The following is a 13,832-nucleotide window of genomic DNA, read 5'->3' as shown; positions in this document are numbered from 1 at the left end:
CAACTCTGGGAAACAGTCCGTACCCACCGCACATTTTTGAGGTTCCAGTGGGATTCTGAACCGATTGCATCAAGAGGTCGGACGGTTTTCTCAGCCCATAGAGGACCGTGTCATTCCTGGAATAATATGAACAAAAAGTGAACCAAGTTGGAGTTACAAGTGATGTTCTCTTCCCAGTTCTATTCCAGACAGGGACTTTTGTTGTATGTCACACCTCTCTATCCCCTTGTTTCCTGTCTGTCTCTTCACTATCAACTTCCAATGAAGGCAAACAAATCTGTAAATAGTGTCACCTGTACTAGGCAGTGTAACCAATTTGTCATCTCTTCACAAAATGGCTAATGAAGTCTTTAAAATCCTTCACAACAAATCAGGAGAGTAAAGGGAAAGTATGAGGCCTGTCAGAGTTATGCAAGTGTCTTCAAGTTAAACTATATCTTGTCTTTTAGTGAGCCCAGTCACACTTTGTTCATGAGAATATGAATGAAAACGGCACATCTCTGCTTCTGAAGTCTTGTTTGACTGCTGCACTTGTCAGGTTGGAGGCCAAAGTCCTGAAATTGGTCCTTTCTATTTCTCTAAAATGATTCCTTAGCATCATTAGCTTTCCTTATTGAAACAAATTGGCATGATGAGCAACAACCTTGCCTCTAATCTCTGTCTCATGGTTTCAATTTGGAATTCAAGTTACTCACTTGAGAGATTTTTCAAAAGAAAATGAACCGTAGAGGTAAATTTCCAAAGGGCAGCTCTAAGCTTTTAAACACACATGGCTTCCTTTCCTTTTTTTGGTAGAGCTATTGCTTTAAATTGTTGTCATCATAGTGTTGATAAGTTTGATCCAGCAATTCATGCACATTTTAAGTTTCATTTTAAGTAATTTTCTGTAGTATTTTAGCTCTTGTCTAGTATCCGCTGGTGTTAAAGCACTGGTCCAATATGAACTGGTGTTAAAGCCGTGACTTGAGTTTTAGCCCTTGTTTGATCCAATACGAACTGATGTTTAAACCCTAAATGAGTCCAATTTAATATCATTTTTAGCCCTGGTTAGGTCCAGAGTTCACTGCTTCAGTCCTGGTTTTATCCAGTGTTCACTGGTGTTTTAGCCTGCCGTGTGTGATCCAGTAATCCATGCACAATTTAAATTCAATTTGAAGTAATTTTCTGTAGTGTTTTACTGGTGTTACAGCTCTGGTATGTGGTCTGATATTCACTGATTATTTTACCCTGGATTTATCCAACATTTACTGATGTTTAATGCCTGGTCCGGTCCAGTATGAACTGGTGTTAAATCCCTGTATTGAACCAATTTTGTATCATTTTTAGTCCTAATTTGGGCTAATATTTGGTGGTGTTTAGTCCAGTGTGAACTGGCATTAAAGCCTGAAGTTCAACCAATATTCACTGGAGTTAAAGCCTTGGTTTGGTCCAACATGAACTGGTGTTAAAGTCCTGTAGTTGTCCAATTTTATATTATATTTAGCCCTGGTTTGGGTTAATATTTGGTGGTGTTTAAGCCCCAGTTTGGTCCAGTGTGAACAGGTGTTAAAAACCTGGGATGGTCCAGTATGAACTGGTGTTAAATCCCTGTACTGTTCCAATTTTCCAACAAATCGCTGTGGCACCAGAATCTGAGTCAGCAGCCAACATGAATTTAATTAATGAATTTGAAACTAAGAATTTCATAACACTGATGAAGAGTCTGCATTAAATGTGGATCAGCCACGTCACGGATGAAACGCGATCCACTTAATGAAGTCAGTATCGGCACTGATCCAGTGGATTTTCACATAACAGAGGCACCTGATTAAGTGTTAATATTAATCATTTGCTCAATGGAGTTTTGATGTGTTACACAAGTTTCACATGTCATCATGAAGACTTTCTGGAACTCTTAATTAAAGAGCCCAATCTTGTCTGGGCGTCCTCAGAATTTTTGCATAACAGAAGTTCATGGAAACACATGCTGATTAAATTTTTCCTTAACTGAATTTTTGGAAATGTGATTAAATCCAAGCATAATTTCAATTATATTATTACGAAATATAATTTAAACTTAATGTCTAGGTTAAAAGGTTTTTGAAAATGTATGCCTTTCTCAGAATATTATGTCAGAGATGGAGGATCCACCACTGATGGAAGATCCTAAGGTGGTGGGTGGATGATTGATTATTGGCACACACACTCACTATGGCCTTTTTTCTCTCCTTGTGTGTCTGTGTCTGTGTGTGCGTGTGCTTGCTGTTGCCTGTGGACACCTATGTTTTTGTGGATAAATGTACATTCCTCTGGGAATTTTTGGTTCATTACGTGGGTGTTACATGCTGTGTGCTTTTACGTGTGTGTAAATCGTGTTTTTGGTCCATGACTGTGTGCTGCTGTGGGATTTCACACACATTCATGTATGATTGTGAATGTTTTTGTGATGCATTTGTGTTGTGCTTCTGGGTGACATATTTGCGGGGATGAATGTTTGCACGTGCATTTGTGCATTCTCGTGTGTGTGTATGTGTATATGTGTGTGTACGTGCGTGTGTGTATTTTATAAAGGAGAGGTCCGAGGCAGAAGGGGGGATGACATGCATGTGTCCGGCCTGCTAACATCGCTGACGACTCGCACACTAACCGACTGCCCGCCCTCACGACATGACGGACGTACTGGTAAATCAACTGCACCTCTTCCTCTCTCTGTCTTCCAAATTCCTTTTTCTTGCTTTTCCTCTCTGTGTTTATCTCTTCATCTTTCTCTGAAGAATGTCTCACTGTCTGGGAAATGTTTTTGTCACAAAAACACTTATCTGCTGGCAAAAGAACAGGCTAATGGAAATAATAGAAATAATAGGCTGTTCTCAGTACAGGATACAGCAACAAAATTGCTTCCTTGCAGGTGTATCTGTCAAGCTGGTCCCAGTTAAGTTTTGTTTGATCCTGATCAGTCCTTCAATATTGGTTATCTGCCGACATCAAATCCAATCCAGTACTTAATTTGCTTAAATTATTATTGAATATGTATCTGACACACTGAAATAACAGCTGGGTGTGCTCAAAGGTCAGGCCACTTTAAGAGAGGCTGGGCTGATGTTGTCGCTAACTTTGGAATCAGCAACCAAAACGTGGGAATTTGCTTCTGTCTTGAGGAGCTGTAGCGTTTATTCACAGACAAATGTGGATGGGAATCAATAGGATTTTATCGATGTCGATACTGCTTATCGATACAGATACTATCAATGCTACTTTTCATAATTTAATGCTAAAAATAAACACAAAACATGTAAATACCTGAAATATTCAGTAAGTTTTTTAACTGGAGCAACTGGTAACTGGGGTTAAGGGCTGTAGTCATTGCAAAGGAGGAGCAGCTTGTCACTGAAATGAATATATCTGGCCTGGTCCACCTTAAATGAGCCTATGCAGAGCTAAGCCACTAAAGCATACACGGCATTGCTAAATTCACAGCTGAGCAAAACTCTGAGGAGTGGGTTATCACTAAAATGAGAATAATTGATGCACCTTAAGTGTGGCTAGTTTCAGGCCAACCTCTGTAACTACTGTTACTATGGTGACGAATTTACATTTATTAGTCCATTGTCAGTCCACAAAAAAAATGCCCTGCCTTGTTTGCATTTCTTTAAATTAATCACAAATGTCTTGGGCAGCAATAAGCCAAGAATGCAGCGATGGTGCTGCTGCAAAATAGTGTTGAGAGAGAACTTGTTTTGGTGGAACATTTGCACGTCGGATAGTGAGCTCTGGCATTACAATGACTGCATCACTGGTAACAGCTGTTAGCTTGTTTGCGTTGTACCATCAGCGTCCCAGGCACTAATGTGCCGTTTTCAGTGTAGAGGTTGCAACTCTGAGGTTTTCTTTAGTGTGCATCCAGTGATTCAGACTACTTGCACTGAAGGAGCAGCATGCTGACACAATAGCAGGCTGTGGTGGACAAAACATGGCAGAGTTCAGTAATAAAAGGATCAGATTTTGATCTGCTTTATTTTGGCAGGTACGGTCCACATCTCTGACCAGCCCAATACTGATCCTTGATATAGTTCGACCTCTAAGACACAGTTTGTTTTAGCGAGAAACACAGAGAAGAAACATAACTTTGGTTTGTTTACAAGAAAACTCCACAGGGCACCTTAACCCTGCCTTCAGACAAACCAATTTGATCAGCAACAACATCCAAAAAGATTATCTGTTCCTCCCAAGATGACCAACCACTCACATTTGGCGAGTAGGTCGACACATATCAGAAAAAGTTGCAATAAATCCAGTAAAGTGGGCGTGATTTTAATAAATGAAGCATATATTCAGAATCTAAATGGTAACAGTTGTTGCGCACACACAGGTCGGCTCCCAAAGCATCTTGGATAAAATCAGTGACGCAATAACGTTACTGGACATTTAGACTGTATTCAGCTAAATGTGGACCCTGACAGTACATGAAACTGTAGCTGGGCTGTGACTGATGACATTTCAAGTCTTTGTGAGGACACAAATACAGACAAGACTGCACTATGAGAAAGGCCACTGGTTTAATTGAACCCCTAGCGGACAGAGGAAACATAACTGAATTTCAGCAATAAAAGAAAGAGATGAGAAATGAAAGCAAACATAAAGCCTGGCTCTTTTGTAACTAACTTTTATTTAGATATATTTGTAACTCTTAAATATTAATGTTGATATCCTCAAAAATCAGGTATCAGTTTGGTTGGGCTCTACTCTACTTGTGATTTCAGTGTTTTTGCTCCAGCCCTCTCCTCCTCTTGATCGTTCTCCTAAATTAAACTGTCATTTAATTTCCACGTCACTGCCACTGTCAGCTATATATATCCGCTGTCAGCTTGTCTCCCTCATATCTGCTTGTCATTTCTCTTTCTCCCTCTGTTTGCCTTCTATCTTTTCGTCGTACTTTCTTCTTGCCCTCTCCCTTACTTGTTTTCTTATCTCGCCCCCCGATTTCTCCCATTCCCTCCACTCCTTTTTTCTCTCATAATCTCTGCCTCTCACCCACTTTCCCTCTCCGTCTCCCCCTTCTCTCCGTCTCTAGTTCTTCCTCTCACTCCCCCAAATTCCTTCTCTCAACTTTCTCTCTCCCTCTTGACCATTATACTCGCCTATTTATCTCTCTCATCGTTACTTTCCTGTTATCCTTCATTTCATTTCCTCATGCAACACATACATGCAGGTTGTGTGTGCACACTTTGGCAATTCAGCTGATTGTTCTATGGCAACTTGGTAATCAGAATTTCATTGAAGTGATCACTGCAGATGTTAGCTTTAATCTAAAAGCTTTAAGTGCAGTTGTTTGTTCTTCTTTTAGAGAAAATACTGCATACCATCCAGTTTACACAGTGATGATGTGATAGCAGATTAAACAGAAACTATTTCACATCAGCAGCAGCTGTTTTGGTTGTTTATGAAGTAGGCTTGAAGCTATATGAAGCGGTATGAAGATAATATGGTGGACCAGAGTATTAAGAAATCTCAAGGGTATGATTTCCAAGATCATTATGAATACAGACAGTCATTTTTCTGTTAAACTAATATGGAAATGTGATATTGCAGTGCACAGCATATGCCACCAGGGGTCAGAGTCTCTTAGCACAGCTAATCTGAGAAACATGCTGTTTGGGAAATAAAGGCACAGACCAGCAAGCATGGCTAATGGCAGACTAATTACTGTCTATGGTGGCCGAGAATGATGGCGAGTGCATGCTGAGAGGAGGAAAATGTGAGCTGTAAAGTTGTCAGTCTGGCAGTAAATGTACAGTTTAGGTTTCAGTTTGTCACTTAATTAAAGCTGCTGCTACTCAAAACCAAAGCAGAGCTCCTGTTTGTGTTGTTCCCCAACTGTTAGAATAGTGCCATTATATGACGATCAACTCCGCCTACGTTAAGGACTACAATCTGCAATAGAGTCGAGTTGTTTTACACAAATACTGCCATAATACTGTATACCCCGTCAGGAAAGTATGAAGAAACAGATACCCGCCCCATATTAGACATGGCCTGACTAAATCCAATATGGCCGTAAATCTACATCTACCAGAGCAAATAAAACACGAATATGCAGATTCATCTAGTTCCTCTGGTTGGAAATCCTCTGTGTAGTCTAGTTCCACAAGAGTAGTTTAAAAGTTGCTACGCCAAAGCAGCCACACAAAAGTATGTGGACACCTGAACATTACACCCACACAGTTTCCATCAAGTAATTGGTTAACGGAGGTGATAAACGCTGCCCTTCCCCCTGCCTATGCGTAGCAACATCCTCATGCAGAAACCTACGTCAGGTCACATATAAAATTATTTTATAAGGGCTTTAGAAAATAGCATTTTAGCATTAAAACATATGACTAAGACTTGATTGTTCTGACTTGAACAGGAACCTACAGAATGATATACTTTGTGGGATCAATGCGATCAATTAATGTGATCAGCTGGCCATCACATGTAGTTATCACAGTTGCTACATGACGGTTTTAACAATTGCCTCACTCATTAAATATGTGGCCATCACTGTGTGATGTAGTGCCAGCGCTCTTTTCTGCTGAACCTTGATAAGCCTGTTGTTTTATTACAAACAAATGTAATTCCATCTGACGTTATTGGAGGCACCCTGTATTTCAGGCGAAGGCTGCAGGAACCCTGATCCATATCTGATCGTGAACGTCTCATTCCAAAACAATGGGCATTAATCTGCTGCTATAACAGCCTCCATTCTTCTAGGAAGGCTCTCCGCAGGTTTTTGTAACCTGGCTGCGGGGATTTGCTCCCATTCAGCTGCAAGAGCATTAGTGAAATACAGCTCTGATGTTGGGTGATAAAGTCTGGCTCCAGTTCATCCCATAGCAGTTGGATGGGTTTGAGGTCCAGGCTTTCTTTAGGTCAGTCAATTCTTCCGCACCAAACTAGGTAAACCTCGTCTTTGTTCACATGTCATCTTGAAACAGGAAGTGGTCTTCCCGCAAAGTTTGAACCACACTACTGTCTGAAATATCTCTACATGCTGTAGCATTTAGATTTACCTTGATTTGAACTAAAGGGTCCAAACTAAAGATATTCTGATACCATTTTTATGCTTCTGCATTAGTGACAGCCGCAGCTGGAGGCATTATGTTTTCAGGTTGTCCATCTGTATGCACATCCATGCATCCGTCCCATTCTTGTGAACACAGCATCTCGAGAAAGCCATGAAGGTATTTATTCAAACTTGACTCAAATGTCCACTCTGACTCAAGGACACACACTTTTGGTGGTCAAAGGTCAGAGATCAAGGTCACTGTGACCTCACATCCGTCCCATTCTTGTGCGACATCTCAAGAATTCACATGACATAATTTCACTCAAATGTCTAATAGGATAAAATGATGACATGATATTTTCTATCCAAAAGGTCACTGTGACATCATAATGTGCAGCTCTCTATCAGTCCTCTGTACTCCACTGTAACAATAGTCTTTAAGTGAAGATGGCATGTTTCTCACTTGAAATTATTCACTGGAATCAGACGTGTTAATTTAGCGATACCTTCTGTTTTGCAAAAAACCCACATTAAATTCCTTCAAAATCTTCACTACATAGATGATGTGAGTCTGGACAGACATGGACATAAACTGCAACTTGACTGGTTGGTGGAGACATACAACCACAAGACAGTGATTCTGATCCTGAACTTTGTGTATCGGCCAATACTGAGAACAGTTAAATCTAAGAATCAGTCTACTCAGTAAAGAGTCCTGGAGAAACTTGGGCTGGGAAATACACAGTCCACTTCATTATTCCTCCTCCTGACACAGACTTTAAAGATCCTGCTTACCATGACAGTAACGTGGACTTTGCAACACGATCTGATGCTTAGGTAAAGCTGGTGTTTCTCTCCTCCAATGACCATAAAATTTGATGAGATGAGACGCTACTTGGAAGTAGGAGTGTCCTGTTTCAGGGCTAATACATTTTGTGGCATCGGATCAGTGCACAGACTTGCATGCTTGTGGATACCTGGTGCTGCATTTTAGGCGGTACCCACAGCATTTTCCCTTACTCCTATCAGTTTTTGGAACGTCCCTAGCCCAAACCATGAAAACCAAGCACCAAAAGCCATGTACTGTACGTGCTCAGACAGTCAGAGGGAAGCAAAGTTGCTCTAAGCAGTCATGCAGATGGCTGCCTCTTTTTTTTTTTTTTACTCTTCTCCCCATCAAAGAATAAGAAGGAAGACATGATAGAGTTGTGAAGAGACGTTCTTATCTCATGCATGGATGCCTGAAGGATTTTGTAGCTCGAGGGATACATAGGCAGATTTGTAAAGTTTCATGTTCTTGTGAAAGAGAGAGACTGACAAGTCCAGACTGGACTCCAGCGGTGTCCAAGAGGAAGAAGGAATGTAAATGCTGGTTTTAGGAGCTTTTCTCTGTAAGCCATCATGGCATGAATAGGCTCATGCAGTCATAACGGGTAGGGTTGGGTTGATGTGTGTGTGTGTGTGTGTTCCTGCGTGGGTGTGTGTGTGTAGACACCAGGTCTGATTCATCAAGTTTCAGAAAGAAACCAAGAAGCCCTGTGTGTCACAACACTTCTGACTCTGTTTCCTGTCTCTCTCTCTCCATCTTTTCCTGTTGCCTCTCGTCTCTCTTCCTCCTTTACTGGAGTGAAGACGTGCTGACTGATGGAACTATCGTAGCCGTTAGCAAAAGACTGAGAGAAAATAAAAAGAAGGACCCGTTTGTTCTTTCATTCAGTCGTCCATCGTCGATCCACCATTGAACGGTCTCCTCTCTGGTGAGCTTTGCTGCCGAGTGATTTCTGTGTGCTGACAGTTTAATGTGCTGGATACAGAACAAGGTTTGGTTATTTTTGTTGCACTCTTAAAAGCTCTGACGTTTTTTTTTAGCTCAATAGATAGAGCAAGGCAGTGCTGGGGTTGGTGGTTTGATTTCCTCTCTGGCTGCTCATGCAGTTAAGAAGAATGCGTACTGAAACTGAACGTTTCTTCATTACTCAAATTGATGTGATTTAATAACCCTTATGTGGGTTACAGAGGAAATTCTCAGTAGTCTCTGACAACTGTTGAAACTCTTTCAACACCCTCCTAGATAAACTTGAAAACGCACTGTCATCAAGCTTTTAACAAGACTGTTTTCTCGGTTCCTGAAAAGTCGACATCTTGGGGATTCTTTTGTGTGTGCATGTTTTTGCCGATAAACAACAAATAGCTTAGAAACAGCATTTTACATGTCCTAAATCAGAAGGTTTCAGATGAATTTCATACTTTGCTGGTTGGTATTGTCTTTAGTTTCTTTATTATTTATATGGATCCTCATGAATTGCCTTGGTAACAGTGTCTATAAAAAAATGGGTAGAATTAGCAAACCTTTACAGTAACATTACATCAAACACAATAATATTAGTTATTAATATTAATTTAAATCTGTTCATGTGTGTCATGTAAACACCAGCAGGGTGTTTTAGCACATTCAAGGATGCTATGTCTGAGACTTAAGAGTTGGATTTGGCAGCCTTGCTAATGCAAGGTGTGTATGTGTTTATGTTTGCTTATTGAACGGCTGCCAGCTAATGATTATTTTCATTATTGACTAATGTGCAAAATATTTTCACCAGCACTGATGGAATTTTCTTTTTTTTGGTCTATTAAAAAAAATGCCCAAGGTGATGTAATCACATTTCTTGTTTTGCACAATCAGCAGTCTAAAACCTAAGGGAAGTGCATTTAATATAATGTGAAATACAGAATAGCAGCAAACGCTCATATTGGTGAAAATATTTAAACAATTAATTTGTCTTTAAATTTGTTGAGTTGAGTTTTCTGTCAATCAACTCATCGATTATTCTACTAAACTCACTGTATGGCCTCTTGATCTAAAATTCTGCCAATGGTGGCTGTTACCAATGGAAAATGTAATGTAAAGTGCTTTTAAACCTGGGCTCTATTTTTACATATTGCATAAATTTGGTGTTTTAAATGTTTAGTTTGTATCCTACCTAAACCTTTGATGAGATCATTTGCCCCCAAGGGTTTAATTGCACCCATTGCAGACCATTTCACAACTGATGGGATCTTCTGGACCAGTTCCAAAACTTAGTGTAACTGTTGAGAGTCGTCTACACCAAGAACAATAACTTTACCAATACTGGTTCTAACTCAAGTGGATGGCGGAGTCCACGCCACAACTATAAGAGCAACAGCAGTGGTGATCGATAGTGTTGGGATCACTTTCAGAATGATTTGATGAACGACAGAAACCCTAACAGCCAATCAAAACTTATGAAGCGTTTATCTGAACTGATATTAGGCTGCAAATTACACATAAAACTGTCTTTAAACCTAAATCTGTCTTATGGAAACATACTGCCAAACTGTTAATGGTGCTTTCACTGGTTTGGCCTTGACTGATGTCCTCCTTTAGGATTGCCAAGATACCATAAAATTTATTCTGACTCATTCGAAAGTTTGGGGATAAATTTTGTCTTGTTAGTGTTGGATACTCCGAACTCCTCTTGTCTTTCAAGAATTTTGTGAACCCATATTCCCGTAAGGCAATTTGTAGTCAACAGACTGCAAGTGACAGCATGTAAATGTGTTGGAGGTGTGATCTGACCACTGACCACAGCTCTGTCATTTGGTGTTTGACATCTGGTTTCGTTCTTTTTCGGTTTTTAGACCCTCCGCTGAGGCTTCTCTTGTCTGGAGGTGTCGCCAGAGAATGAGCAGGTTGATAGGGTAGATAGGGTTGTTTTGATACCGATACCAGCGTTGGAAAATCCCGTCTAACCCAGAATGCAGGATTGGGTATCAGTCAGTATGCAATCAGTTCAATACCATGTAATCTATTAACCTGGGAACTGCACCCTGGTACTTCCCAGCAACGTACCCTATCCTGCCAAATTTTATGATCACTGGAGGAGATAAACTTCAGCTTTATCTCGGTATCAGATGATATTGGAAAGTCCGCGTTATTGTAGCCAGCTGAAGGTCTCTTGGGTCTGTGTCCGGAAGAGAAATAATCCAGTGGATTGTATAATTCCCAGTTGGAGTTTCTCCAGGAGTTGCGAGCATCTTAGAGGAGCTAAAGCCGATGCTGCAAACCTGACTTAACTAAGTTACTGACTGTAAGCGTATGTTGTAGATGATCCGTTACTGAACTGTGAATATAGTCAGTATTTATTTCCTGATTTGGTTTGTTTTTGTAGGGATCTGAGGTAAAACCTTTGGACTTTTTGAGTTGTCTTTCTTTTGTGATTGTGAACTGGATTGGACTGGACTGTTTTGGGGTTGCAACACCAAGCTGATTTTTTACTGAGTGGATTGAACTCAGATTTTTTTTTAAAAAATGATTTGCTACATGGTATTGGCCTGATATGCAAAGTCCAGGTAACAGAATCGGGAAGAAGAGATATCTGAACATCTCTGACAACAGGAAATGTGGCTGTTGATGGACACATACTTATTATCCACTGCTGGGATCAAACCTGTGAACTGACAACAAGAAGACCTTGTTGGGTCAACAGTTACCTGTTGGTGGTGCGCAGCCATGGGGATTGAATTTCTCTTCGATTTGTCTCTTGGATTTATGATTTACAATGAGGGTGAGGTGAACAGAATTTCTTGAAGTGCCCAGAGCACTTAAAAGTGGTATTCAGTAAAAACTGTGTCCTGAATACTATCTTACTCTTGAACTGTGAATACTTACATATTTAACTTTGACACAAAAAGTGTCTTTGTATGTGTCTTTTGTCTCATTTTGCATGGAAATTATGTTTAAAGTCCTTTAGTGGGATGTGAACTTGGTTTAGGGAGATCCTCTTGAAATTGGCGTGTTGCAGCTTGTATGGTGGTTGTGGTGTTGTGTGTGTGTGTGTGTTGTGTGTGGTTGTGGTGTTACTGTAAATGGACACGTGCATGCTGTTGCAATTGTGTGCATCACAGTGTGTTTGTGTACTTTTAGTTTGAAAACACGTGTAAGAGGTTGTAGCTTGATTGTGTGAATCCAGTGTGTGTGTGTGTGTGTGTGTGTGTGTCCATATAAGGAGAGGAGAGGAGATGAATTTGGGAGCTAATATGGTTTGTCAGCGCAGCCCTCTGGTGAAAAACCTTGAATCTGTCACTACAGAGCTGTTAGGCTGGATTTATAGACCCACTTACTCTGCGTGTATGTGTGTGTGTGAGACCGCTGTAAGAGAAGAAAGAGTTTTAGTGTGAAGGCAAGTGAGTGTGTGACATTTTCAAAGAAAGAGTAAATGAAGAGAGACAGATCAAGAGAGAGAGGAGAGGAGAATACAGTATAAAGTGTGTGTGTGTGTGTGTGTGTGTGTGTGTGTGTGTGTGTGTGTGTGTGTGTGTGTGTGTGCATGTTAAACAGTGCATTAGTGAAGCTTTGGCAGTGTTTAACATGTCGGAACAGGAGTTTGCAGAAGCTCCTCTCCTCCATAAAACATTTTTCTGTCTTCCTGCACCGGATCTGTGGTATGACTCACAAACATTCACCTGTATTGTTTGTAAGAATGACTAGGGGGGAAAAAGGACACAAGAATCACAAACAGAAATTACATCTGTAAATCAACCAGACAACACTGAGTTCACACAGCCTTTAAAGTTGCAAAGTTACCACTGACCTGAACAGAAACACACTGGAACATTGGTCAGCTTAGGCTGAGGAAGTTTACTTTAAAAATAAGGGAAAATTGAAGCAGTGGCGACAGTAACTAAAGGAACCATAGCTGAGAATTTTAAGATTAACGTTTTTTAGCCTCCATTCATCTAGAGCTGAAAATAAGATGTTTGCTAAGCAAATACGGCCCTCAAATTTGATAAATCAAGTCATCAGTCGAGTCAACACCCATTTTGTCTGGACGCAGACCAATGCAAGAACACGGCTGGCTGTAAACTTTACAAACTCAAAATGACCACAAACCATAGAACTGACTGTGATGGAAGAAGCGTGATAAAAAGAGGGCAGTGTGACGCCAGAGAGAGTGAGACAGGGCAGCCGCTGCTTTGATGCTCTCTGCACCGGTGATGAATCTCAGTGAAGTCAGCTGAACCATTTTTGAAGCAAACAGAGGTATGACCTCCTCTGGCGTCCGCTGCGATCGGCTCTTCAGCTGACAGCGCCGTCAGCAGCCCAGCAGAGATGGACCAGGGTGTGCTAGGATTTTATAATTGAACTTTACAGGGCTCATCAACAAGGATTGCCATGACGGGTTAGTAAATCTGGCAGCTCACTTGCCCGACCATTACCTCGCAAGAATCCATCTTGCCAGGCTTGAAGTTTGTGTCCGCACCAAAGGTGGTGCAGCCAATCAGCATCCTAGGAGGGAGTTACTGTTACTGATAGCTACAGGTGCGGTTTTGGTTGTGACACCAGTGCCCTTTTCTAATCTGTTTGGAAGGACGACTTCCCAGATGAACCTGTGTAACAAACTTTGTGGTGTGCCAGGTTAGCCTGACTGCACAAGTGGTAAAAAAGATAATTGTTGAAGTAAATTTTTATGCAAAAAATGCTGTTTTCAGCCTTTCAAATATGATATGATATGAGGAGATTTTCCACTTTTCATAGGCATTTATCATATTAAACTGAGTATCTTTTGAAATGTCTCCTTTAGTCAGTTTAAAACCCAGTCATCACCTTGGATGGACATCCACTGTTTTCTGTCATTTAATAGGAATAATAGATGCAGACTGAACATGACAATTGACTCTAGTCTTTGTTGTTTGTACAGTCTGTACAGGGGCAAGTAAAAATTGATTTCAGGCAAGTGCATTTCTGACCCACTTGCCTGACCGGGCAAGAAAAGAAAAAGTCATTAACGTT

At 40.7% G+C, this 13,832-nt stretch overlaps 1 protein-coding gene across 5 annotated transcripts in view; it reads left to right on the top strand.

Moving 5' to 3' along the window:
• The window catches only part of rgs19 (regulator of G protein signaling 19), a 40,546-nt gene that overhangs the window by 6,310 nt on the left and 20,404 nt on the right, over window positions 1-13,832 (top strand). For 2 of the 5 annotated variants that reach the window (XM_084720325.1, XM_084720326.1), the window contains exon 2: window positions 2,551-2,661. The exons of 2 other annotated variants lie outside the window; for them this stretch is intronic. In XM_084720325.1, the coding sequence (XP_084576451.1) occupies window positions 2,647-2,661 (15 nt within the window). In that variant the 5' untranslated portion in view covers window positions 2,551-2,646. Of the gene's footprint in view, window positions 1-2,550; window positions 2,662-8,634; window positions 8,782-13,832 lie in introns of those variants that run through there. One more of the 5 variants, XM_084720327.1, reaches the window with a different exon arrangement.

This window comes from Lutjanus erythropterus, chromosome 6 (assembly GCF_056507025.1).
Source record: "Lutjanus erythropterus isolate fLutEry1 chromosome 6, fLutEry1.hap2, whole genome shotgun sequence".
NCBI lineage: Eukaryota > Metazoa > Chordata > Actinopteri > Lutjaniformes > Lutjanidae > Lutjanus > Lutjanus erythropterus.
Note: the sequence above shows the minus strand (reverse complement) of the source record. Positions and strands in the feature narration are given on the sequence as shown.